Genomic DNA, 25268 nt, shown 5'->3' with positions numbered 1-25268 from the left:
TCGGACTTCAAATCAAGCAAACTAATGAGGGGATCCTAATCAACCAAGCCAAGTATGCGAAAGAACTTATTAAAAAGTTTGGCATGGAAGGATCAAAGCCAACGAGCACACCAATGAGCACATCAACTAAGCTAGACAAAGATGAGAATGGTAAGGCCGTCAATGAAAAGATGTATCGAGGTATGATCGGCTCATTACTTTATCTCACTGCAAGTAGACCGGATATAATGTTTAGTGTTTGCATGTGTGCTAGATTTCAATCATGTCCTAAAGAATCGCATTTAAAAGCTATTAAACGTATCTTTAAATATGTTGGCGGTTCTCATGACTTAGGATTGTTTTATCCACGTGGAGCTGCATTTGATTTAATTGGTTATTCGGATGCGGATTTTGGAGGTTTCAAAGTTGATCGTAAAAGTACAAGTGGGACTTGCCAATTTCTAGGGCACTCTCTAGTGTCTTGGCATAGCAAGAAACAAAATTCCGTAGCTCTATCTACCGCCGAGGCGGAATATGTAGCGGCCGGAAGTTGTTGTGCCCAAATATTGTGGATCAAACAACAAATGGAGGATTTCAATTTGCAATATGATCATATTCCTATTAAATGTGATAATACTAGTGCAATTAGCTTAACCAAGAATCCAATTCAACATTCTCGAACAAAACATATTGAGATTAGACATCATTTTATAAGAGATCATGTTCAAAAAGGGGATATTGAACTTAACTTTATTAGTACCGACAAGCAATTGGCGGACATTTTCACAAAACCCCTTGGTGAAGAACAATTTTGTTTCATTCGACGAGAACTCGGCATGTCTAATCATTTATGAAAAAGTTGTGTTCTTGATGTCAAAAGTTTTTTTTGGATTCAATGTTGAGTTGATTGAATTCGTAAATATTATACTTGATGGAGAGTACAAATGATCTTGATAAAGAAATCACCCTCCAAACATTTTATCATATGATTCATTTTCCTGTGTTTGGTATGCAGAAAAACAGTTTTATGGTCTTTAATGCTACTCCTCTTAAACGTTTTCTGGACTTAACCTGCATTTGTCAGTGTAGAGACCCGTATTTTATTTCCATAATTCTTTATGTTTTATTAAGGCATGAGTTGTGATATAAAATGGAGAATGAGTTCGGATGTCGAATGTGCTAGAATTTAGAAGTTCGGGATGCAAGTGTAATATGCATGGGTGTATAAGTGAAGGTGTGTGTAGGGGATAATTCTCCCCCACATATATTTCTTTTCTTTTCCGGGCAGACACACACACGTTTCTCTCTCTCTACTCCCTCGACCGACTCTCTCTCTTTCTCACCTCTCCTCCAAACTTCTCTCTTCGATTTCATCGCCTTAGAATGAGATTTCGGAAAAATCCCAAGTACTAAAGTTGTTCTACGCGACGAGATCTTCCTATTGATCGAAGAAGAATCATGATCGGAGCACTTTGAGGTTTCCTCCATGTTCGGGCTTGCTTCTAACCCTCGAGGTAGGGATCTCCTACCTTCTTTACATGTTTAAGTGTTGGTTAGATGTACAAGAATCAAGTTTGATCATTTATTTTGAGTCTTGAACAAATCTGTTATATGCTGATAATTTCGTGGGTTTTGGAAATCTGTCTTTTGGGAGCCCTCTGCTAGAAATCACTGGCATTTGTCATGATTAAGACCTCAAGGGGCGGGTCAGGGTCGTGACAGTCAGTCGGATGTCCAAGCGGATGTCCAACCGGACAACCGTGAGGTTGAGACTTATTCAAGCTTTTGCGTTGCTAACTCTGATTTATTAAGTCTGTTACACTTAGTTTGTATGAACTTCATGGCTTAGTGCTTAAATTGTCTCTTATATACTTCGCTGATATGAATTTCTTGTCTCTAAGCTTGCAGGGATAATCATTCTCGGTAATACCCCTCGCATTCTTTAAAAAGCTCTCTTTTAGGGGGAGCATGTATTAAGGGGACACAACAATAAACACCCGAACACAATTTTCTTCCCCTATTCTTGTCCTATTCGGCGCCGCATCCCCTATCCTATCTCTATTCGGTGCCGCATCCCCTATTATCTCTCTTTCGGCGCAGCAATTCAATCAATTCGGCGCACCATTTCAAACACTTCGGCGCACCATTTCAAACAATTCGGCGCAGCATTTCAAACAATTCGGCAATCTCATACTCTATAAATTCAACAACACAATCTCTATCTCCTCATCTATCTATCTTTCCTTCTCTCTCGGCCTAAATCTCTCATCAAGCAATGGCAAACATACCGCAAGGGTTACCGTTTGAGTTTTACGAAAGAGATGCCGAACGAGCAGAGTTCAGGTTGTTTATCCAAACCATTTGGATGCAACTCTTTATCTTCATTCTGCTGTGTGCGTTACTTACAATAAGAATACCACCATGGTTCGGGTGGAATGTAAATGTGGATACTCTGTGGTATTGGATTGGCATTATAGCTGCCGTTGTAGCAGCCATTATTCGAGAATACGAAAATCAAGGACGCCAAGCTCTCAATGAACGAAGATAGAGTGCTACAGGGCAAGAGCGGCATGGTGCTGGAACCATGGCCCTATTGTTTTTCTCTTTTTAGTTTTTTTTTATGATGTCACAGGGGGAGAAAAAGCCAAGTTTTAATTGATCTATCTTGCCATTTTGGGCAAATTTAAAAAATTGCTTGCTATGATCTGATGATTATTGCTATTACTCGTTGATCGTAGATAACTGCTTTGGTGCATGTATTAAGGGGGAGATTGGCATAACTCCTACTTGAATAAAAACTATCATTTTGTGTCATCATCAAAAAGGGGGAGATTGTTGAAAAATGTATGCATTATAATTTGTGAAAATTTATATGCATCTCTATTAATTATTTTGATGATTAATTCAATGATATTTTTATTCGGCAAATACAAAATTATCGAAAAGTCGATTCCCGAATTAAATATTTTCGTGACCTTGAAATATAGCATAAAGTCTCTTGGATTCATGATTTATATTTACAAAGACTTTATTGAGCTCAATACATGCTTTAACGGTTTATTTAGATGAAATTGTGAGCCACAGGTTGACGAACCGGCTGACAAGCCGGCTGTCTGAACAGAAAGCTGTGACAACCGGAAACCATCGGACGACCACCCGGATGACCACTCTGTCAACGGCTAGTTTCAAACGGCTAGTTTCCAACGGCTAGTTTCAAACGGCTAGTTTCCAACGGCTAGTTTCAAACGGCTAGTTTCCAACGGCTAGTTTCCAACGGCTAGTTCCAACGGCTAGTTTCCAACGGCTAGGAAGCATATGGATGGCTATATAAGGCATCAAGAACTCATTAATGAGTATATACACAAGCTACAACATTCCATTTTATTGCAAGAGCAAATTCTCAAAAGATCAAAGCCAAAAATTCTCATTGTTCTTCCACTTTCATATTATTCTCGAGAGAAAATTTGTACAAGTCGTGAGCGATAATTTTCATACCTTCTTCACATACTTGTATTTCCTAAGTGAGTGTTTGAGTCAAACACTTGAAAACTTAGAAGACCAAATTCGGGTTGGAATTTGGGTGTTATTGTTTTTGAGAAGTTTTCGGAGAAAATTCTTGCGGTTGTGCTAGCTCCTCGGGAAAGCTAGAGGCATTCGGTTCTTGTAAGCACCCGCAAGACTTACAAGTTGTAATCTTTTAAAGATTAGTCTAACCTTCAAGTAATTGCTTGAGGAGAAGTGGAGTAGGGCCGGACCGTGGACAAATCCGGACCGAACCACTATAAACGGGTTCTATCTCTCTATCTCTCTATTTTGATTGCATACTTATTGTTTGCATATATTGTTAGAGATAAATTTTTATTGGTAATTATTACTAGCAATCCTATTCACCCCCCCTCTAGGTTGCATAATTTGGGTAACAATAACGTTAAATGCGAGCTGATAAATGAGTATATAATGTAAAATGTAAGTATTTCACGTTGAATGTGAACTGATGAACGAGTATATAACGTTATATACAGTGTATCAGAAAAGAAGAATCTTCTGTCGCTCTATTGAGGCCGCTGCGCGTACTAATTCAATAAAGTATATAACCTTATATAACGTTATATAAGTACAATGACGTTATATTGACATTATATAAGGTTAAACCTAAACAACCAAAATCATTTTAGGTTTGCATCCTTAATATCGTTATATGTGGTCTTCTGTCATGAATGAATGAGTATATAACGTTAAATGCGAGCTGATGAATGAGTATATAACTTAACATATACCATTTTATGTTAATATATGAACGTTCAGATGTAAACGTGGAATGTTATATGTTCTTGTATTATAATAAAAAAAGATTTCAAAAACTCATATAACGTTAAATGCGAGCCGATGAATGAGTATATAACGTAAAATGTAAGTATCGCACGTTAAATGAGAACTAATGAACGAGTATATAACGTTATATATGTACAATTATGTTATATACAGTGTATCAGAAAATGAGAATCTTCTGTTGCTTTATTCCAACGTAACTTCTGGAATTTCAAACGTAGAACGGATAATGGGCTAAAAATATGAGATTTGAATGGAAAGGGTAATCTTCTCTCTCTCTCTCTCTCTCTCTCGTTTAGACTCTGTTTCCCTTCTGGATATGGGAACAACGTGAATATGAGAGATTTTATAGGAGTGGGATATGGGAGATTTTATAGGAGTGAGATATATCAGATTAACAGTTTTTAAAGGTAAGGGTATTTTGGTCCTGAACTAATTCTTTTTTTAATTGAATTGGATTTAAGGCCTCACCAAAACCTAATTAGTGGACTAGAGGGGTTATGAAATTTAGAAGTGAATTTAGTAGGTTACAAATATGCTGTAGTGGACTTCCCAATAATTTTTTATTTCTTTTATTCCCTCAACTATTTAATTTCCTTCTATTTCACCCTCTATCTATCAATTAAACCTATTGAGTCCTTAGACTTTGCAAATCGACATCCACTTAGTCTTATTTTGATTCACAGTATGTTTACTTGCTAAATAGTAACAACCATTGTTCTGTTATTGGTTGACACTAAAACTTATTATTATCATCAACTGATCTAGTCCTCCTCCCCCCAGGCCGTCCCTCCTCCCTCCATCCTTCTTCTCTCCCTCTATCCTCACCTGCTCCCTCCCTCTCTCTTCCCCCCTCCCCCCCAACCATGTCTTAGTTCCGATTGGGGTCAATGCCTTCCTCTGTGTGGGAGGGCGTGACGCTCGAGGCTCGGCCTTTTAGTCTCCGACTGGTGGTCCCTTGGTTCCTCCAGTATGCCTAGCGGCATTGGATGACTCCTGATCTGCTGTGGTGGTTTTGGGCGATGGGTGGTGGTGGTGGTGTGGCGGATTTAGGTGGTGGTGGAGGTTTTTTTTTCTGTTTTTTTGCAGGTTTTATTCAAAATCGATTGGCAAAGATGGCGGTCAGATTTGGTTCGGTTTCTCTCAAGCGGCGGCAGTGTGGTTACGGTCCTCATGAATGGTTTACTCTTGGTCGTTTTTGCGAGCCGAATTCCGGCCGACAGCCTTTCTGAGATCTCGTTCGGGCGAGGGATCGGCAGGTCGTCTTCTCTGGTTGGTTGTTGCTGCTTGTTTGATCGTGAAGCTTGAGGGTTTTTTGGTGGTTGGTTTTGGTACCCATGCCGTGGCTGCCTCAATGGTCTCTCTCGTAGGCCGGATTCCAACCGCCGATTGAAACATCTAGGAGAGGTCGGATCGGCTTAACGGCGAGGCTGGGTCCTCCGATGTCTTGTACGGTGGTGGCTGCCATTGTGGTTAGGGTTATGGGGGTTGGCTTGGGTGGGGCGGTCCAGGGTTGGGCAGGATTTTGGGTGTTTAGACTGTATTGTTTTACTTGGGTGTTGGGTTGGGCTCTATTGTTTCTATGTTGTAATCTCTTGTAGACCCTTCGGTGTTTGGGCCTTTGCTTGTTAGTTGTGTATTCCAACTTTTTGTTAGATCCCCTCTTCCCTCTCCCCGATTTTAATGAAATTTTCATCTTTTGCCGATAAAAAAAAAACCTATAAGGTGCACCGTGCAAATATATTTTGTATATATTGATTGGATGTTAGCAAAAAGATTACTTTTTTTGTTTTTTATAATACGGTTAAGAACATCATCCTGATAAAAATACATAGATTATTTTATCAACAAAAATGCTAACCTCTACTTGGGGTTAACGTGCATCAATATACGGAAAATATATTCATTTTTGTGAAAGTTGCATTGATAAATGTTCATAAACAAAAATCTAATATTTTTCTGGGTCGAGATTCCACCAACTTATAGTACTTTGAATACCGTCTTTATCAATATAAACTAGATTTTGATCCGGTTTAAAATTAGTGAGATGCACGAGGATTTTTTCAATGTAATTTATGTTTCAACATGTCGAGGGTAAAATCGTCATGTCTTTTGATGAATAAATAATTTTGGATTCAAACTACTTTGATTAGAAAGTAGTCTAGACAAGTTTTACAATGGTTCAGCCAATGTCCAAATCGGAGTTCGAGAGTGTCTATGGCAATACCACAAAGTTTGGCCGTTTGTGAACTTTAGGGGATGAGCGAATTGTGCCTAAGGCGTATAAATAGTACACAATATGTCAATTTTGCGGGCTTATTCCGAACTCCGATTTGTGCGTAGCTTGAACCGTTAAAAGGCTTGTCGAATCTTCTTTCTAACCTAAGTAATTTGGATCCTAATTTATCTGTACATCAAAATATATGACCATTTTACCCTTAGTTAGTCAAAAAATAAATCATTTTGGCAAAACGCTCCCATCTCCCTCATTTTAAATCGGATAAAGACAAATAATAAATCGATAAAAAGGATTTTCAAAATACCAGAAGATAGAAGATGGTGGAGTCCAACCATAAATAGTAAACTTTAGTTTATGGAAAGGGGTAGAAATCAGGCCACTACAAAGATCGTTGAAGTACTACGTACCACTCGTCCATCACCAACACGATCACCCTAAAACCATCCCTCTGCCACGGTCACTTCACCATCTATTCCTAGAGTGACATAGGATTGGGCCATCCGAGGCCTAGAACCCCTTGGGTAAAGCTCTGAGCTTTGATGCCTCCATTTGGCCCCTTTTTTCCCTTGAAGAATTGAAATAACCATGCCATAACCTTGTTTTCCTTAGACGTGGGTTGGGCTTGATACACAGGTGTTCAAAAAGGTGCTGAATATCAAAGATGAGCTAGTTGAGAACTTTGGCAACCTTGGAAGAGGAAGAAGGGGCAGGGAAAGGCGGTACATTACCAACGAAAGATGATGTCATAAAGCTGCTAGACTAAGGAGATATGCTTTCTTGGAGACAAAGCAAACAACTCAAAATATAACAAATGGCGTTGCTAGTGTGCATCAAATGGTGGCCAAACAGGTCGCCTCCAATTGGTAAGCCTGATTTAGTTAGGGTGATCTCGAGATTCTCAACGATTATTGGAGCCTGATGGCTTAAAGGCCACAAAAGATAGGAGTTGTGCTTCTTGTGCACGGAAACATGACTCCTGAAGAGCATGCCACTGGCTATTGTAGTTGTGCTATTGTAGTTGTCTGCGTTCAGATCTCTCTCTTTCAGAATGAGTAGTACTTAAGCTAAAGTTCATCTCGGGAGGAGGAATGATCACCTTACTGAACTTGTAGCTATGCCCACAATATGCGTGGGCTATTGGAAAGTGCTTAATTGGGCTTTAAACAATTGCATAACATACCCTTACCCCTTTCAATCCATGCTTTGTGGGATAGTACAGAAGTTTCCATTATAAAAAGGAGGCTACTAGGGATAATGATGCTTAGATCATGAGAATATGTATGCTACCTATGTTCACTATCAAGGAATGCAACTTTGTTCACCCTCTTTGAAAGAGGCTAGGTGAACATTACTCTCATTCTTATTGATTGAAATGGTGTGAATCCTACTACAAAATGATGTCATGCTTACCATACAATACGCTTTTTGATAAGCATGACATCATTTTATGGTGAGATCCACACCATTTTAACCAATAGGAATGAGGATAATGTTCACCCTCTTTTAAGAAATTTATAAGGAGGGTGAACAAAACTCAACTCAACCTCAAGAGGCTCACAAAGTAGGAATAAGCGGTCATGTTATGTTTTGGCACCTCAATGGCATTTTTCTTATTAATAATACGGGAATGAATAGTGAAAAATTGCAGTTAGTGAGAGGGCATACTGCATATAGTTTCAATCCTTCGATATGCAATCTCATATACCTTGGTAGTGAAGGCTTCATTTTGCGACCTGTTAATAAATTGCTACCGTAGTTGTTAGCAGAATTCTGTCCTGCTACACTGCTGGATGGCAGATAATACTTGCCTCTGAATCAGGTCCTCTTATCCAAATCCCGATGATCCCTATGTGGCAGAGATTGCCCATATGTCCAAGGCTGACTGATACGAGTATGAGACGGCTGCCCGCTGTTGGGCACAAAACTACGGAAGTATATACCATGCGATTAATGTCAAAAATCCCTTTCAAATTTACTGGATTTTCCCAAAACATTGGATAAACCTTTGAAAATTTTAAATTTGAGGACTCAAAAGCAGGTGGAATAGGAAAGGGTAAGTTACTGTTGTTGGAGTGTAATGTTTGTTTGTTTGTTTGAAGCTGGCTTCTGGTGTGTGGAATAGAATTGGAGCTACAGAAGAGCTTGAAAGTTGTTCTTGATCTATTTTCCCCGGACTATATATAAATTACAAATGTTGTAAAGAATGTGTTTGTATCTTGCAATGAAGAATGGTTTTTTAACTTTTTATGTCAAAGACTTCAGACTGCAATTAAAGGTAAATAGCAAGATTGTTATACTATGTTCTTCCCTCTATTCTCTCTCATAGTTGTTGTAGAGAACTTGTGAAGAGGCAAGTTAAGTTTAGTGGCCGGCCTTATGGGGAAAAATCACTTTCTCCAAAGAAAATGCGAGTTGACTCCCAAAAATAGTGAGTGTAATTTGGCTGCGAATGCGTTCTACCAAAATTTATTGGTGCTCCTATCCCAACAACCTTTCAACACCGAATATTCTTGCGGGATCTATACACTGTGTATGAATCTTGAAGTACCATGTGACTGTGCGTCTGTGCCCTAAGATCACTAAGCTAGTAATCTCACTTCTACCTACAATATACATCGGTATGGTTGGGCACTTCATGCATTTCTTGATCGGTTTCCGCACACTTTCATCAATTCTTGAAGGATCGATACCTAAAAACCCCTACATGAAAAGAAAAAAAGAAGTTACAAGAAAACTGGATCATGTGATTTCAGGTTATCAATATACTGTATCATTTTGTAATGAGATGAAGTCTACGTCAAGGAAGTTGGTTTCTTTAATTAGTTTAGTGAGAGGTAGGACGATGAATCAAGCTAGCTTGGATATCCCTATTTTTAAAAAATACGTTAGTGCAATGACTGGGTAAACCAATGCCAAACTTGTTTCCTTAAAGCTTGGATTGGTAGGCCAACTGGGCCCATAGAGGTAGATCAAATTGTCCATCATTGGATAATACTGTATTTGATTTTTTTTGAGAAACATAACCTTTACTTATATTGAGAAGGAAGAATTCTATGATGAGGTTGAGCTCATATTTCTTCACTTACCTCTTCTTCTTCTTCTTCTTCTTCTTTTTAATTGCGCCATCAAATCAAAAGACTTGTCACAAGCAACAATTCACCGTCTTCTTTTAGTGCCATGGTCCAAACGATACAATTTCCATTAAAAAGAGCTTATATTAATTTTAGGAATATAAGTTTAAAATACAATTATAGATAATTATGTCCGGAATCATTCGACGTACATAGAGACAATATTCGTCGAACGGCACGAACACGGTTGTGTTTAAAAAAATAATCTTGACTAGTGTGTTCCTAGACTTCTTCTTTTTCCAGCAAAAAAACATTAAAAGAGCAGGTCTCAATAATTTAATACTACTAGATATCAAGAAGTAAGAAGGTTTTGGTTTTGAGTGTGGGTGTGTCGGTGATGGAGACCAGGAGACGATTCACAAACTCCGAACACAATAATGAATTTGGCATTCAACAGCCAAAACATGGTTGGAATATGTTCTTTCTGACAAAACCTAGAGCCGAATCCAAGGAATACAATTTTTGGTGCTCCATTTCAATACTAATTTATGCGAAAGATTCAAGGGGTGTAAACTTTAATCATGTGTAAGTCCAGATTAATACAATTAATCGAAACAGATCATGCACAAATCTTTTTGTGTACAGATTAATACGATTATAAATCGAAACAAATCATGCACAAACCTTTTTATTTGGTCCACCTGGGGTCCCGCAAAAATATTTCGAATTGCTCATTTTTCTTAAAATATTTGTTATGAGTTTTTTGAAAAAATAAACTCAATTCGTGGGGAATTCTAAAAAATTCCTTACCAAAATCATATTAGGCTTATGTTTTACAAATAAATATGTTCAAAAAAATTAACCACTTCAAATTATCTTTGCAGGACTCTCGAGCTGGATGCACGGAAAGGTCTGTTTAATCACCCATGACCCAGCCAACGGAAATACAAATAATGTACTTCAATTAAGGAGTAATTTTTTTTTTTGGGTGACAAAAACGTGGAGCCATCCGAAGTGGGTGGGCATACTAATGATTTAAGAAACTGTTTAGTTAGATCTTGCGGACAACCTCATTTATTTAACCGCCTTCTAGTGCAAAAATGACCAAAACGGCCTTGCCAATCTGGGAAGCATCGAATCAATCGAATACTCAAGCCGACAGTACGCATCTGTGGAACTCGTCGTCGTCATTCTCAGGCTAAAGGGGTTGAACTAATCCATTTTTTAGGGCTTTGATACGAATCGCCAACCTCTTACGCCGGAGTGGCCGACTTAAACGATCCCCCACAGGTTCGATTTCAAGGTTAGTTTTCGCACTCTTTATGTTCTCTTGATTCGTTGTGCGCCAGCTTTATTGTTCTTGAGGTACTTCCAACAGAACTTCTCTGTTGCGTGCCAATTGAAGAGATTCGTCAATTGGGTTTTTGGTTTTCTACTGGAGAAGCTCTGGGTTGATTGGTGTATCTTTCCCAATATTGGGGGAAGAGAAAAAGTCGGATAGTTTTGCCAAAGCTTAATAGGCTTTCTGGGTTTTTATTTTCAACTTAGAATCCTGGGTTTACTGTTGTAAAGTTCTTACCTTTAGTACTGCTTAATTTGTTAAAGATAGCTCATGAGGACTTGTATTGTAGCTAGTTTTGTTGTAAAGCTTGAGAAATTGCATACATGTTCACTGGATATCTTCCTATGCTGGCTGTATGAAGGTTTTAAGAGAAGAACGATACACTTTGAGCGTGCGTATGAATTGACAAACATATATTTGTTGTGGGAAATGATGTGTGTATGCAATCCAGTGGTTTGGACTAAGTTAGTGCGAGTAAACTCTTTTTCTTTCCTTATTGGGGCCGTGATTTACTATGTACTGTTTTTTTAAATTCAAATTTAAACGTTAGCTCATCATTTTTTTGATTCACTCTGGATTTCAGGGATCTGCAGCTAGGGTTTAGCATATCAAGCTCTCTCCAAACATTCAAGATGGGTTTCTGCTTCTCTAAGGTAATCTTCCTCAAAAAAGGAAAACCCGAGTAAACCACATGTGATTGAACATATGGAAGGCTGTGGGTCTTCATCTTATCTTATGTAAATCATCCATTTTTCTTCAGTTCCAGTGCTAGTATAGTGGTGGTGGTGATTGATTCTTTTTCAATCTTGTAGGTACTTTCATGTGGGTTTGCTCCTTTTTCCTGTGCAATTCTGTTTTATTGGTTTTCCTTACTCTCAGAAAACACATCCAGTCTGAGGGAAGGCAATAGAATGACATTTCCGCTATGCTTCAATTTTCCAATGCTTTGTAAGCTTGATGATGCCATATCAATTCAAGGACATGTGGAAATTAAAAAAGCCTGGGTTCCCAGTGGGTTTTCGTATGAACTTGGTTAACTTTGAGTAGAGATGGAACCATGGTTCAAAATCTTGATCCCTTTTGTTGGTGAACTGGACTGAACCACATGGCCAGTGATAAACCAGACAGTTTTAAGTCGAACCAGTCAGTCCAATGTTTGCTTCCTCTGGGTAAAAGTGTAACGCTGATTATTTAGCCTTATGAGGCTCAACCTAAGCATTTAATGTAGACTTTTAGTACGAGACAGCCAGTATTCAAACTCTGCGAGCGGCAACAATCCCCACCCATGCTTTGGAAAGGAATACTAGTATACTTCTCATCATAACATATTCTTGTAGATGGTTCACATAGTTGACCCAACGGCTAACAATTGAACTTTGACGAGCTCTTTCATTGGTTGGATGTTGGGTGTGGTTTTGATAACTGTGGCTCAGAAAGTTCATGAATGATGAAAATGTTTGCATTGGATGTTTCGTGCTTTTGCATATGTATAATTACTAACCCTCATAGGAAATTGGAAAAATCACCATGAAAAAAAGAGATAGAGGACTAAAATGTACCTCATTTTTTTGTGTTTCTTATTTCGAATTGTACTTGTTTATGTTAGCTAACATAGACTCATATCTGCAGGATGGTTATTATTTGTTTCAGTGACTTTTGTCTTATCGGGTATGGGTTTGTCTTACTCTTTGATGGCCTATACTAGGCTATGGGTATGGAACCAAAAGATGGCTGACTCAATTACCCGAGTGGTTACAATAGAACTGTTAATTACTGACTCATGCTCTAGGCTTCTAGCCCCATAAAAGGAGGACTTGGGAAATCCTTCCTCCACAAAAAAAACATTATTTAGTTGCCATTGTAATGTCATACTGAGAAGCTAATTAACCTTTTTACCTTTTTGGCATAAAAGTTGTAACTTTACTCTTTTTGTAGCCTCAAAACGACGACGACTCTGAGCATCATGTCGAGTTTGCTGGTGGAAATGTGCACCTCATCACAACGAAAGAAAGCTGGGATGAGAAGGTGTCACAAGCAAGGAAGGATGGCAAGACGGTAAGTACATAAGCATGGTAATACTCTGGCACAAGAATATATCATAGAAACTACGAGTACGAGCGTAACGAGCCTCAGCATGGTTCCTTAGTCCTCTCCTGTCTTATGGAATTGAACCCTGCTTATTTCCCTTTCTGACGTGAGTCATTTATTCTCCGCGAGGAACTATTAGAAGAATTTCATATCTGCTGCATAAAGTTTAGAAAACATTGAATAAAGTTTACCAATATCGAGGCAATGCGAACCTTTTGGGTATTGGAGAAACATTAAAGATGATGATGTGTGATGTATCACCTTAATAAGCTGCATTTACTATCTACTCATTCAACGGGTGGAAGAGCTGGAAAGGTTATCATGCTAACTGTTGGATTTCATGGGCTTTTCCAGCAAAAGCCCTTTTCATTCGAAGTCAAATCTCATGGCCACCCTTCAGTGTTCTACAAGAAAGTTTTTTGGTGTTTTTTTTTCTCTATAGTCCATGAGGAGTGCTTGATTTTATCCCTTCTTTCAGCCACTGTATTACCAGAAATAAGTGACCTTGGTAGAGAAACTTGATAATTGTCACGATAGTCTTTTAGGAGAGAATACATGTTCAGGATTCAGATTGCTGGCCTTTTGTACACAGTAATTTTGAAATACATAGCTTCTGTTTGTATTTTGTTACTCGAGGAGAATGGCACTTTATTTCGTGAATAATGGCATCTAATGGCGATAAGTGCTGCTTTTGGGAAAACTGCTAAGATGGAGGTCCTTGATGAAACTTTGGTATTCCTTTTTTCAGTTTGTTTAAAATGTGGTTTGTCCTGTATGTAGCTTATAGATCAAGTTCTCTCTTTTGCTGCACCATTTTAACTTTTTTTGTTTTGGACAGTTTTAGGCCATGTTTTTTTCCCTCATAGGAACGGTTTCTGAGAGTTCATGTGACTTGAAAAATAATTTAGAAGCAATGCACAGATCTCTTGTAAGCATTAGGCATGGAAATTACTACCATTTATAAGCTTCTTTGGAAAGTCTTATTCTTTATATGATTTTTATTCGTTTGTGAAGAGGTCTGTCATGGTTTTCATTCTAACTGGAGCTGATTCTTCAACAGGTGGTTGCAAACTTCAGTGCATCATGGTGTGGTCCCTGCAGAATGATTGCGCCCTTATATTGCGAGCTTTCTGAGAAATACCCTTCTCTGATGTTCCTAACTGTTGATGTTGACGAACTTACTGTAAGTAAGAAAAACCTGTTGCATACTTGGAAAGTGAAAGAACATTGACAATGAGTCTTCATTCAATCAAAGACCATATCTCTTGTTTTGTGCCTCACTTGAGCAGACGTTATTTGAGATACTTTGTGTTTAAAAAAAATCTATTTTTTGTGGACTGATTGTCTCATTCCATATGTTGGGATGATTTTGTAGCATAGGTGTTATGTACGGGAAACAAATCCTCTGTTTTTTACTGGTGCAGGATTTCAGCACATCATGGGATATCAAAGCCACTCCAACCTTCTTCTTCCTAAGAGATGGCCAGCAAGTCGACAAACTAGTTGGAGCCAACAAACCGGAGCTACAGAAGAAGATCACTGCAATTGTGGATTCAGTGAACCCATTTCATGCATAGTTGTTGCATGTTTCCCATCGCATTTATGAGTGGTTAGGGCACTGCCAATTCTCTCTACTTGGTGTGATTCTCGTGTGATTGGTATATATCTTTTGCCTTTGCAAGTTAAGTGTCCTGTGTTTTTGATAATTACATTAGCTTAAACCCGTGTATCTTTGTCAATAATTGTTTGAGAAATTGGTGATTGTCCTGAATGTGGAGAGGTTTTTGTTTATGTGGAGTTAATTCAATGTCTTTTCTTTCTCGCTTTGGTTCTTTCAGCCTAACGGCAGTTGCAAAATCGTGATCCTCCTCCAAATTGGTGCATAAACTGAAGCAACAAATGATGCATTACATAACTACTAGGCAATGCTTTGAAATTTGGTTTTTTATACCGGTCTATATTGTTGGTCCATTTTCTAACAGCTTTAGCTTTTGGGACAATTGCTAACTTAATGTTGCCGGAGCTCTAGTTGGAAGAAGTCTTGAGTTGAAGTCCCTCTATTTATGTTTGTTCTTCATTCGCATTCTCTTCTTCTCTTCATTTTGTTTTGCTCCCCCTGTTTATATTTGTATCTCAATGTGCAAGTAGGGAAAATGTTGAATAGTTTGATATACATACATTGTTGGGCAAATTGTCGAGCTTACGCTTTGGGACAATTAATAATTTAACGATTTCTGCATTTAATGTGTCCTAACTATCTTTGAGTTCATATGTTTCTCAGGTTTGGGCTTCTAAAATGTCAGGGTTAGAGGAAATTCTTTTTCGACACTTTTTTTTTTTGGTTTTCCTGTCCCTTTCGTCGAATTTGATAATAACCAGCTGAGTTCACAACCCCCTCTATATGTAGAAACCTTTGAATTTACTGCTCTTCTACCATACATCCACAACCAAAATGATAATTGAAGGATTTGGGCGGTACCAGTCTAGCGTACAAGTCTGATTAATCAATAAACAGAAATCCCAACTAAATGCCAGTATTGGCACTCATTCTTTTACTACTATGTTTTCTTTTTCGAAACATGAAGTGTTCCCTTTTTAGGTGCTTGTTTGAGTCACTAGGTAACAGCCAGATGCCGTGTCATTCATCTCTTTAGTTGCCCAAATGGAATGATTTGGATCCCAGAGTTTGCCAATGCCAAATTTTGTGCAACATTTCTGACTGGCGCTGGTGAAAATGAGTTCCATGTTGAAAGACAAATTCTACAAAGCTGGAATTACCTCTAGCAACATATATCATCCATAAGTATGTGCTCTCTGATCGGAGATAGTGGTGGTACCACCATTAACAGATAAAACGGATCAAAGCTAACGATTGGAGAGACCTCATTTAAACATCAACCACGCGAGATACCATTATGTTCGTTACTTCTGTTTCCGTTTATGTTCTTTCTTTCACCATTTCGGAGTTTAAGGAAGAGCAACTGGTGGCAAAACATTTATACAACCCCATGCTCAGACAATTGTCATAGCGGTGCAGGGAACATCACGGGCCTGAACTCTCTCTCTCTCTCTCTCTCTCTCTCTCACACACACACACACACACACACACACACACACGGAGCAACAAACAGCTTTTGCAATCCAACTCTCTCCTTACGTTCTGCCAGCTCATCAGGTCGATTTTACTCCTATCAAGTGTCCAAAAAATAATCGGGAGTGTTAACCAAATAGTTAAAAATAATCGGGAATGTTAACCAAATGGTTAATTGGAAATTGAATATCAACAAGACAAGGAACCCGTCCACACCAGTAAACAGAGACGGTTATTGATTCTAGGTAGCTCACTGATAAAGTTAAGAGTATACAATCAATAGAACAATTGGACTGATTCATCGTTTTTTTCGTATGGACCAATTGGTAGGTAACAAGACTATGAAGCATTTACACAAACGCTAATGAATCACCCCCATCTTAATGAGAGATACAACAACTCTTTTCAATCTTCCGTGTCATACTTGATGCAACTTGTAATGGTTTTGTTGTAAACATACTAACAACCCGATTAATACGACAGAGGTAAATAAACGAATGATTTAAGAAAACAACAGATGAAAGAAAATTCACTTCAGCGGTTAAGCAACACTTGAACGAATTTACCGGAAATCAATGGCTTTCTGGTCATATCAACGTCCTTTTGGGTTCATAATCTGTGAGAAAACAGCACTAGGTGTCAATCCATCGGAATCTTCACTAGCTAAGCTCCGGCCACCAATGCTCATCGAAATCTCACTGCTCCTTGAATCTGTCACATGACTATCAAAACAAGGGGAAGCTTCTGAATCCTTCTTTCCTTTAGAGGCTACATGATCAAATGAACCTTCTTCAATGTCCATTCCACCGAGCCCTTCTCCATTTTCCTCCGCAGACTCCTGCAATTGGAGAGCAAACTCAAGGTTCCACAACACATCACCCATCGACGGCCTGTCAATCCCCTGATCTCCCACACACTTCATCCCCGTCTCAGCAACCTTTTTGAAGCATTCTGATGCAATCTTACCCTTTAGATATGGGTCGATGATCTGCTCAAGAATACCCTTGTTCTGGCAATGCAAAGCCCATTCTGCCAAACTCACTTGCTCCTTTGGAAGCGTGGGGTTCAAAGCTGGCCGAGCACACAAGATCTCAAAGAGTACTACTCCAAACGAGTAAACATCAGATTTATCAGTCAGCTGCTGCCTCCTGAAGTACTCAGGATCCAAATACCCGAAACTGCCTTTAACAACCGTGCTGACGTGAGTGTGATCCAGTGTAGGACCTGTTTTTGACAAGCCAAAATCAGAAACCTTGGCCACCCACTTCTCGTCTAATAGGATGTTGGTTGTCTTAACATCGCGGTGGATAATGGTATGTTTGGCACCGGTGTGGAGATAGTGTAAACCACGAGCAGCTCCAATGCAAATCTCAAGCCTCTGCTTCCATGGCAATGGAGGATTATTGGTCTTGTATAAGTGCTCTCTAAGGGTTCCGTGAGCCATGTAGTCGTAAACAAGGATCATTTCACAGTTCTCTTCACAATAACCAATCAGTGAAACAAGGTGACGGTGTCGAAGCTTCGAGAGCATCTCTATTTCAGTTTGGAATTCATGCACACCTTGCTCAGACAGGGGGTTCCCCCGCTTGATCGCAACTGTAGTCGTCCCACCATCGATTTCACCCTTGTAAACTTTGCCAAAACCTCCGACCCCAAGAAGTAGCGCTTCGTCAAAATTGTTGGTGGCAGCCTTGATCTCAGCAAATGAAAAGTGGCGGCAAAGGTTTGAAGGGAGGGAGGAGGCATAGCTTCCTGTGGTGTTAGTCTTTGCGGAGCCTGCTGAGTGTGAATTTCCATATAGCGAAAGAGGGAGCCATCCAGATGGTCCATCGCTTGGGCTTGAGCACTTCCTCTGCCTACGATGATGAGAAACAACCCAGACAAATAAGCCAACAAGAAGGATTGCAACGATACCACCACCCACACTTCCACCAATAATTGCTTTGCGCTTATTTGACCAATTTGAAGTAGCTGGATGATTAGTTGATGACGGGACCATTATATCTTCTTGAGGAGCGGGAACCAAATTAGGACCGGCAAGGTTTCCAAGAGTATCATTTACTTTGAATACCTCCACACCATTCAAGATCGCATTAGCATACTGTGGTTTTGAGGCCATGTTTGGATGCAGCGCAAGCCAAAGATCCTGCCGAGGAGTGCCTGTGGGAACGAAGACTACGTAATCCTGATAAACTGGAACCCCGTTGTCGTGTGCCCAAGCAACCACATCTGCCTCACTCTGAGCAGTTTGATTATTGAGGAAGATATCAAATACCCTTTGATTAAGTTTCGTTATGTCTTGTTCAACCTCACAAAAATGTAGCCTAACAAGGTAAGAGAACCCTGAGTCGATCGTGAAGAACCAAGTAAGATTGTAATTCAAGTTGGTATTCTCGTAGGGACCCATTGATCTAGCAGTGGAATAGACATTAACTGGTGCAACATAAGAGGGCATGCTTGAAGGATAACGAATTGTCATGTTTGGAGCACTAGATTCTGTAACCCCAAGGGATGCCCCAAAGATGTATGGCGCATCATCATTCCAGGATCTAAACAACCCTGTATCACCAGAGGGCGAAATGTCTTGCCCGCCAACATTCAACCTGTAAACATTTTCCAGAGCAGTGCTATTATCTATAATAAATGCTGTAGTTTGCCCCACGATAAAGGCATTTCCATCAGCAGTATCATAGATGTCAGGCATCGAAATCACCTCAATACCATTTACAAAGGCATAGGAATTGGGAGAAGCAGGAGAAGGTTTGAAGGTTAAGTTCAAAGTTGTGGTGGGCACATTGACAGAATACTCTTTAACCATAAAAGCATAGTTCAGAGCTTGAGCTGTTTGGGCAACACTGAAGTTCTTGAGAAGGGTATATGGCCCGGAACTAACAGAGAAGATGGCGTTTGAGGCATTTAGCCCCGAGTATGAAGAAGGATAGAAATGCAAGCGGATAAATTTACGACCGGAAGCTACAGGGAAGCTATAGGTGTATTCAGATTCGAAAACCCTAGCAGTCATGTAAGGGACATCAGGAACTGAAGGAGCTTGCGTAGCAGCAGTTGATGTGGATGAATTCCCACCCGCAGAAGCAAATTTTGAGCCTATATCTGAGGTCCATTTGCGACCATCAGTATCAGTAGTTTCTGGAGGCCCCCCACAATTCATGAGAATTTTATCGGTTGGTACATAATCTGCAGCTGAGACTAAATGCAGCACAGAGGCTACCAACAGAAATCTGAAGATCTGAAAGCAGACATATTTACGCGAGCTTGTCATCGAAAATGTGCTGTGAATCTTCCGAAACACTGAAATTAATTGCAACACAAAATCAGCTTCAAATAATGGACAATGCTAACCATCTTTAAATTGAAAGTGAATCTGAAACTATAACTTTATTTTAGATCCCAAAATCTTTAAAATACAATGTCATGTTTGTAAAGTTGATCATTGGGAGTGTTATCACCGATTTGACTAGGGAGTCCAATGGCACAAAAACTACCCATAGGCACAAACCTTAACGTAATTTACAAATTTTGGCCTAAATTAAATTAATTTGTCTTAAAGGCAGTTGGTATTATTTACCTTCAGTGATCTCATGTTTAGTTTCTCGCCAAAATTTGTGGGATCTCTTGGTATGAATATTTTTAAATATAAATTAGACCGAATTGAAAAAATTCAGATAATACAACACTAAACAAAATAAAGATAGTTATTTCGAATTTTTTTGGTCTTTAATTTTTTCTTTTTGCTTTTGATCATACATTTTGACAATTTAGGCTCAAAGGTTAATCTTAAGAAATTCAGAGAGACGAAAAAAAGACCAAAATATTAATTTAGTATCCTAATCTTATTTGCTTTACAATAACAGGTGACTAGACATAGGTGATGAAGCTGAATTTTAGTGAAAAAGAAGAGAAAATCAGAGTCCAGTTTAGCTAAATAAATAAATATGAAACAAGCTTAATAATCTACTCAGGTAACAAAATAAAATTAAGTACAACTATAAAAGCTACGTAAAAGAAAAAAGCAAAGTTTTTTTTACTTAAAAACAGCAACAAAGCTTCTAGATCCGGCGAACAAAAACGCTCGTTATATTCAAAGAAAAATGGAACTAAAAACTAGCCATAGACTTAGAAGAGAAAAGAAGAAATGCAGTGGATAAGTTAATTACCTTGAAGAAAATGTACGGAGAGGGAGAGATCCAATTGAAGGAACTTCGGCTCAGGCAATTTGTTTAGAATTTAACCAACCATAGCTCCACGAAATGGAAATGGTAGCTCCATATGAATCAGCGGTGAGAGAGAGAGAGAGAGAGAGAATGGAAGAAGAGGAATTATTTGGAACCAAAGTCAGAAAGAAAGTTGGCCGCTTTTTATGTCATCTTCTCCTCCCCTCGTTATTATTATTAGTAATAAAAGTCACATGATGGGCTGGCGGGTGCGAGTGTTGATGTGCAAGTAAAAGCGTTTTTCTAAATTTTTTAAAGTGGTCTCGTTCGTTCGGCTAAGAGAGTAAGTATTTATTTTTAAAATTAAATATAATATAATATATTATAAAAAAATAATATGTTTTGTAAAATAAAAGATATGTATTTAAAAAAAATAAAAAGTTTAACTGAACCGGGCCAAAAACTAAAATTTATAAGTGAAAAAATTGAGAAAGGGAGCGAGATAATTTCGAATGCAGTAATTACTACTAGTACGTTGCTAAAGACCAACATATCCTTGGTTTGGTGTTTTAATTAATTAAACTACTACTCCCTTTGCTATCTTAATGGCGGGTAACAGTGAGACCCCACAGCTGAAAAATACAGAGTGGGATTATAAATGAGTGACAGCTGATTTTCAATTCTTTTTTTTTTTTTTTTGGATCCTCGCTGATTTTCAATTCATCACTCCAAAACAAAAAACACAGAACATGGGAAACGCGTCCAATGTGGGACAGGGGTTCCGAAAGAAATCTATCTTGTATTCTTCTTGTGATACTCCTGGCCTCTCCCTCATTTTGTAAATTGCTAATCCCCCACGACACCCCCCCCCCCCCCCCCCCCCCTCCCTTCGGCCTCACCTCCCTTTTCACATTCTACCCCGCCCCCCTCTCTCTCTCTCTCTCCCTCCCTTTTCTTTCTTTCTTTTTTTACCGATTGGTTCTTCTTCTTTTTTTTCCTTTTCTTTTCAGTTTCAGTTTCGTTTTTTTTTTCATTTTATTTCCTTTTCTTTCTTTCCAGTTTGAATTTTTTTCTCTTTAATAATAGGTTCAAGTCTAATTCTAGGCTTTGTAAAATAATTGAGAGAAAAAAAAAGTGTTTCAATTGATCATGTTTATCCGACTGTTTTATTTTTATTTTTTTGTCCTTTATAGATTAAAAAATATAGTTACTAAAATAAGTGTTTCAATTTTCAATCCGTTTGAACCGGTGCAAAATTGTTATTTTTCTGATCATTTCATCCTAAATGGTCCTAATAAATTTTTGGCTCCAAGGCCTTTCAATGGACACCCTAAGGGAGTTTTGAAACTAAATAATGAGTTTTAGGGTATTTGTTGAAAGGCCTTAAACCAAAAAATTCATTATGACCATTTAAAATAAAATAATAAAAAAAACGATATTTGCTCTGATTTAACTGAATTGAAAATTAAAGCACTTAATTCTTGAATTGTATTTTTAAATATACAAATGGTGTATTTATAGAAATTAAATAAATAAGGTATAAGTAATTAAATAAAAAAATAAATTAAAAACTATGAGGACCCGGGGGCTCAACTGCCCTCATTACCACAGTAGTCCCTACGAAGCCCCTAAAACGTTTCCGTTTTAGTTATAAAAAAAAATAGAAACTAGCCATTTGCAATCCTATGGAGTAGAGACGTGATTTGAAGCAACATACTTCTGAATCAGTTAAGAGGATTTATGCTAAATAATGGTTAACAAATTTATTAAATTGTACTATAGTTAAAAAAAAGTAATCCTAAACATAACATTTGTATTTTGGATTAGTATGTTGTTTGCAAAATACATTTCGTAATTAGTTCCCGAACACTAATTGTAATCTTAATTGAAAATGAAATTTGAGTTAACTAAAAAAAAATAAGAAGGGAGGTAAATGGGAAAAGAAACAAATAAAGAAAATAATTGAAAAATAAAAAAAAGATTCAAAGTGGAAGGAAATAAAAGGAAATAAAGAGAAAAAAAACGAAAAAAAAAATCCAGCCAAAAAGAAACAAAAAGAAAATAAAGAGGGAAAAAGAAAAAGAAAAGTAAAGTAAATGGGCGGAGGGGGAAGCAGGAAAAGAAGGGAGGAAAAAAAAAAGTAAATGGGAGGAGCAGCAGGAGAACGGGGGGAGGGGAGGGGGTAATATGGAAAATGGGGTGTCGGGGGGGGGAAGCAGCCCTCCTCATTTTTAGTACTCCATTTGGGATATTTTCAAGAAAATTACACCCGGCATTGGAAATATATTACCATGTTTTTCCACTTGGGTAGGGATTTCGGTCAAATTATTTCTAATACAATACAATTTCTTCTTCTTCTTCTTTTTTGAATCCTGTCCTTTTTTAATGCTTTTACGGTTTCGGCCGTGTCTTTTGTGTATGCGTATTATGTAATTTAGGTCGTAACTCTGTCATTAATCCACGAATTTTTTAGATTTAATGTGTGTCTGAGCTGTTTTTGGGTCTAGACGTCTCCTTTTAAGATTGTTGGTGAGTTGTGGACCCCGTTGATATTTGGTTCTCGGCTGCTCATGGGCTGGACGGCACCAATGCATGTAGTTTGGACCCATCTCAAATGATTTGATCCATATGGGTCCCGTCGGTTACATACCACCCATGGCCCTTAGGTAATATTTTCTCCGTGTTCATTCTTTTGTCTCTTGTCTTATTTTAATTGGATAAAAAAACTAATTATACTCCCCGCATCTCCATTCTTTTTTCCCTCCTTCTATCTCAGTCGGATAAAAAACTAATTATAACTTTTAATTAGTAATATTGTTTATATGCATTATGGATATTGTTTGATAGATCTCAATGAGTTTTTTTAAACGATGTTTTCAAAATCACCTACAAGATTATAGATTGCAAGATATAATTAATTGAAAAATAGCACGGACATCTAAAAGGGACTAAAGAGTTGGAACAGAGGGAGTAACTTTTAATTGATAATACTATTTATATGCAATATGGATGATGGATCTTAGTATTTAATAGATCTCAATAAACTCTTTTAAACTACATTTTCAAAATCACCTAAAAAATTATAAATTGCAAAATATAATCAATTGAAAAATGGCACGGACTTCCAAAAGAAACTAAAGAAGGGGGATGGATGGAGTATTAGGGTCCATTCCAGAACGTGAATAAAAACTTATTTTTTGTCTAATAATAAGGCATGTTCCACGAAAGGATGAATAAGTACTTATTTTTTAATAATACAATTTCAAGCTATCAATATGGATCTTATTTGATAGATCTCATTGAGATCTTAAATACGGTAAAAAACATTGAAAATTTATTTTTCATTTACATTATTTTTTAGTTTAAAAATGTGAAATAAGCTGTTTATTTGGGCTTTGCGGAACAACTCTTTTTATTTTTCTTTGAGAAATTTCAAAATAAGTTTTTTTTTTTAAAGAAAATTTTTAGAACGGGACCTTACACTCCTAACTTCATAGCCGAGAACAAGTATTCTAGAAAATGGTGACAATTACCAAATTCTTGTGTTTAGATCAACTCTTGTAATCAGGTGCGAATGCACGTTACGACCAGGATGGTCCCTTGACCCCCTGGATTTTTTATTTTTTTACTTGTACCCCTACTAGTTTATGATATAGTCCATTCAATCCCCTAAAAATTGCACTAGTGTCCGATTGACATTTAGAAATTCGGTCTTGTTGACCTCCACCTACTAGGCGGAGGATAATACGTAGGGTTGAGCAAAAAATCCGTCAAACCACGAATCAAATCCAAACCGAAAGATTGGTTTGGTTTTTTAGTAATATGGTTTGGTCATGGTTTAAAAAAATTAGAAACTACATTATATGGTTTGATTTGTAGATACACGTTCACGGTTATGGTTCCAAATCGATCCGAACCATATATATATATATAGAATTATGATTCACCAAATAGATATGAAAGCCTTAATTAACTACTTTCCTAATTTTATAAATCCTATTAAATCCACCGCAATATTTATTTTTTCTTTCCTACCAAGATAATTTAGACTAAACTTCTATATATTAAACCCAATCCTAATTTCCTATGATTATTAATTTATCATACACAAAAAGCATCACCAAATCAGTCAACTTCCACGGCCCAATTCCTAAATTTCTATACATGATAAAACCAATTCCTATTCCTATAATTCCTTCACTACCAATAATTACCCCTAAATTTCTATACATGCAAATCGTGGTTTAAAACCAAAACCGAACCGTATTTTAATGGTTTGGATTGGTTTGGTTCTATACCTTTTGTGGGTTGGTTTGGTTCTCCAAATTTATAATCCGAAGGTTTTAGTTTGGTTCTTGGTTTACTATAAAACCGAACAAATCCAGACCATGCTCACCCCTAATAATACAGTAATCCAAAATGTTATGAATCTATTGCTGAAAAGTTACGAATCATATTGATAAAAAGTTACGAATTTTTAGTAGAAAAGTTACGATACTAAATAAAATGTTATAAATAACCGGTCCTATAAGTAATTTTTTATGAAATGACACAATATGAACCACACAATAGGTGCATATGGTACACACCATAACGGGCGTGTATTGAAGACTTTCCCAACAAACAAACAAAAAAAACTCAATAATGCCCAATGAATACATATGGGTAATTCTTTTTGGGTGAACTAGAAAGGAAAAACATACTATTAGAATTTCTCATAAAAACCCCGGTCAAGTTCATTGAGAGGAGATCCTTCACTTCATCCAGAGGGGTCATTGTGGGCATGATAAGATCATATTGGTTGGTTCCCATCCTCGCCATTAATTTATGCGCCAATTTCTCGCCTTTTCGATGGAAGGGTATGCTTCAAGTTGCTTCCCGTTATCTCCCTGATGGCACGACATTCATTTGCTAAGTTGCTATAAGGAGCATTTGGGGACATGCCATCATCTATCCC

General features: G+C 37.8%; 2 protein-coding genes across 4 annotated transcripts; one reads left to right on the top strand and one right to left on the bottom strand.

Annotated features, from left to right (window-relative positions):
- The first annotated feature begins 10699 nt into the window (after positions 1–10699).
- On the top strand, positions 10700–14869 carry LOC131326175 (thioredoxin H9). Of its 2 annotated transcripts, XM_058358807.1 has the most exons (6): positions 10700–10921; positions 11322–11424; positions 11544–11613; positions 12896–13015; positions 14109–14231; positions 14473–14869. In XM_058358807.1, exons 2-6 carry the CDS (start codon positions 11390–11392, stop codon positions 14623–14625), a joined length of 501 nt encoding a protein of 166 aa, XP_058214790.1. In that variant the 5' UTR covers positions 10700–10921; positions 11322–11389; the 3' UTR covers positions 14626–14869. The 2 variants fall into 2 exon arrangements, with proteins under 2 accessions (XP_058214790.1, XP_058214791.1); XM_058358808.1 differs by lacking the exon at positions 11322–11424 and having other exon boundaries at positions 10705–10921.
- A 1289-nt stretch (positions 14870–16158) lies between these two features.
- LOC131326174 (receptor-like protein kinase FERONIA) lies at positions 16159–20548 on the bottom strand. Of its 2 annotated transcripts, XM_058358804.1 has the most exons (3): positions 20315–20496; positions 16706–19448; positions 16159–16236 (listed from the first exon to the last, which is right to left on the bottom strand). In XM_058358804.1, exon 2 carries the CDS (start codon positions 19417–19419, stop codon positions 16732–16734), a length of 2688 nt encoding a protein of 895 aa, XP_058214787.1. In that variant the 5' UTR covers positions 19420–19448; positions 20315–20496; the 3' UTR covers positions 16159–16236; positions 16706–16731. The 2 variants fall into 2 exon arrangements, with proteins under 2 accessions (XP_058214787.1, XP_058214789.1); XM_058358806.1 differs by lacking the exon at positions 16159–16236 and having other exon boundaries at positions 16356–19448; positions 20315–20548.
- Between the last annotated feature and the right edge of the window lie 4720 nt (positions 20549–25268).

This window comes from Rhododendron vialii, chromosome 5a (genome assembly GCF_030253575.1).
Source record: "Rhododendron vialii isolate Sample 1 chromosome 5a, ASM3025357v1".
NCBI classification, from domain to species: Eukaryota; Viridiplantae; Streptophyta; class Magnoliopsida; order Ericales; family Ericaceae; genus Rhododendron; species Rhododendron vialii.
Note: the sequence above shows the minus strand (reverse complement) of the source record. Positions and strands in the feature narration are given on the sequence as shown.

Bases quoted from the DNA above. Each gene is read 5' to 3' on its own strand.
- LOC131326174 (XM_058358806.1), bottom strand. From the start codon at position 19,419: ATGACAAGCTCGCGTAAATATGTCTGCTTTCAGATCTTCAGATTTCTG.
- LOC131326175 (XM_058358807.1), top strand. From the start codon at position 11,390: ATGATGTGTGTATGCAATCCAGTGGTTTGGACTAA. The intron at 11,614-12,895 runs GTAATCTTCCTC...CTCTTTTTGTAG, and splicing joins TGGGTTTCTGCTTCTCTAAG to CCTCAAAACGACGACGACTC. The intron at 14,232-14,472 runs GTAAGTAAGAAA...TTACTGGTGCAG, and splicing joins TTGATGTTGACGAACTTACT to GATTTCAGCACATCATGGGA.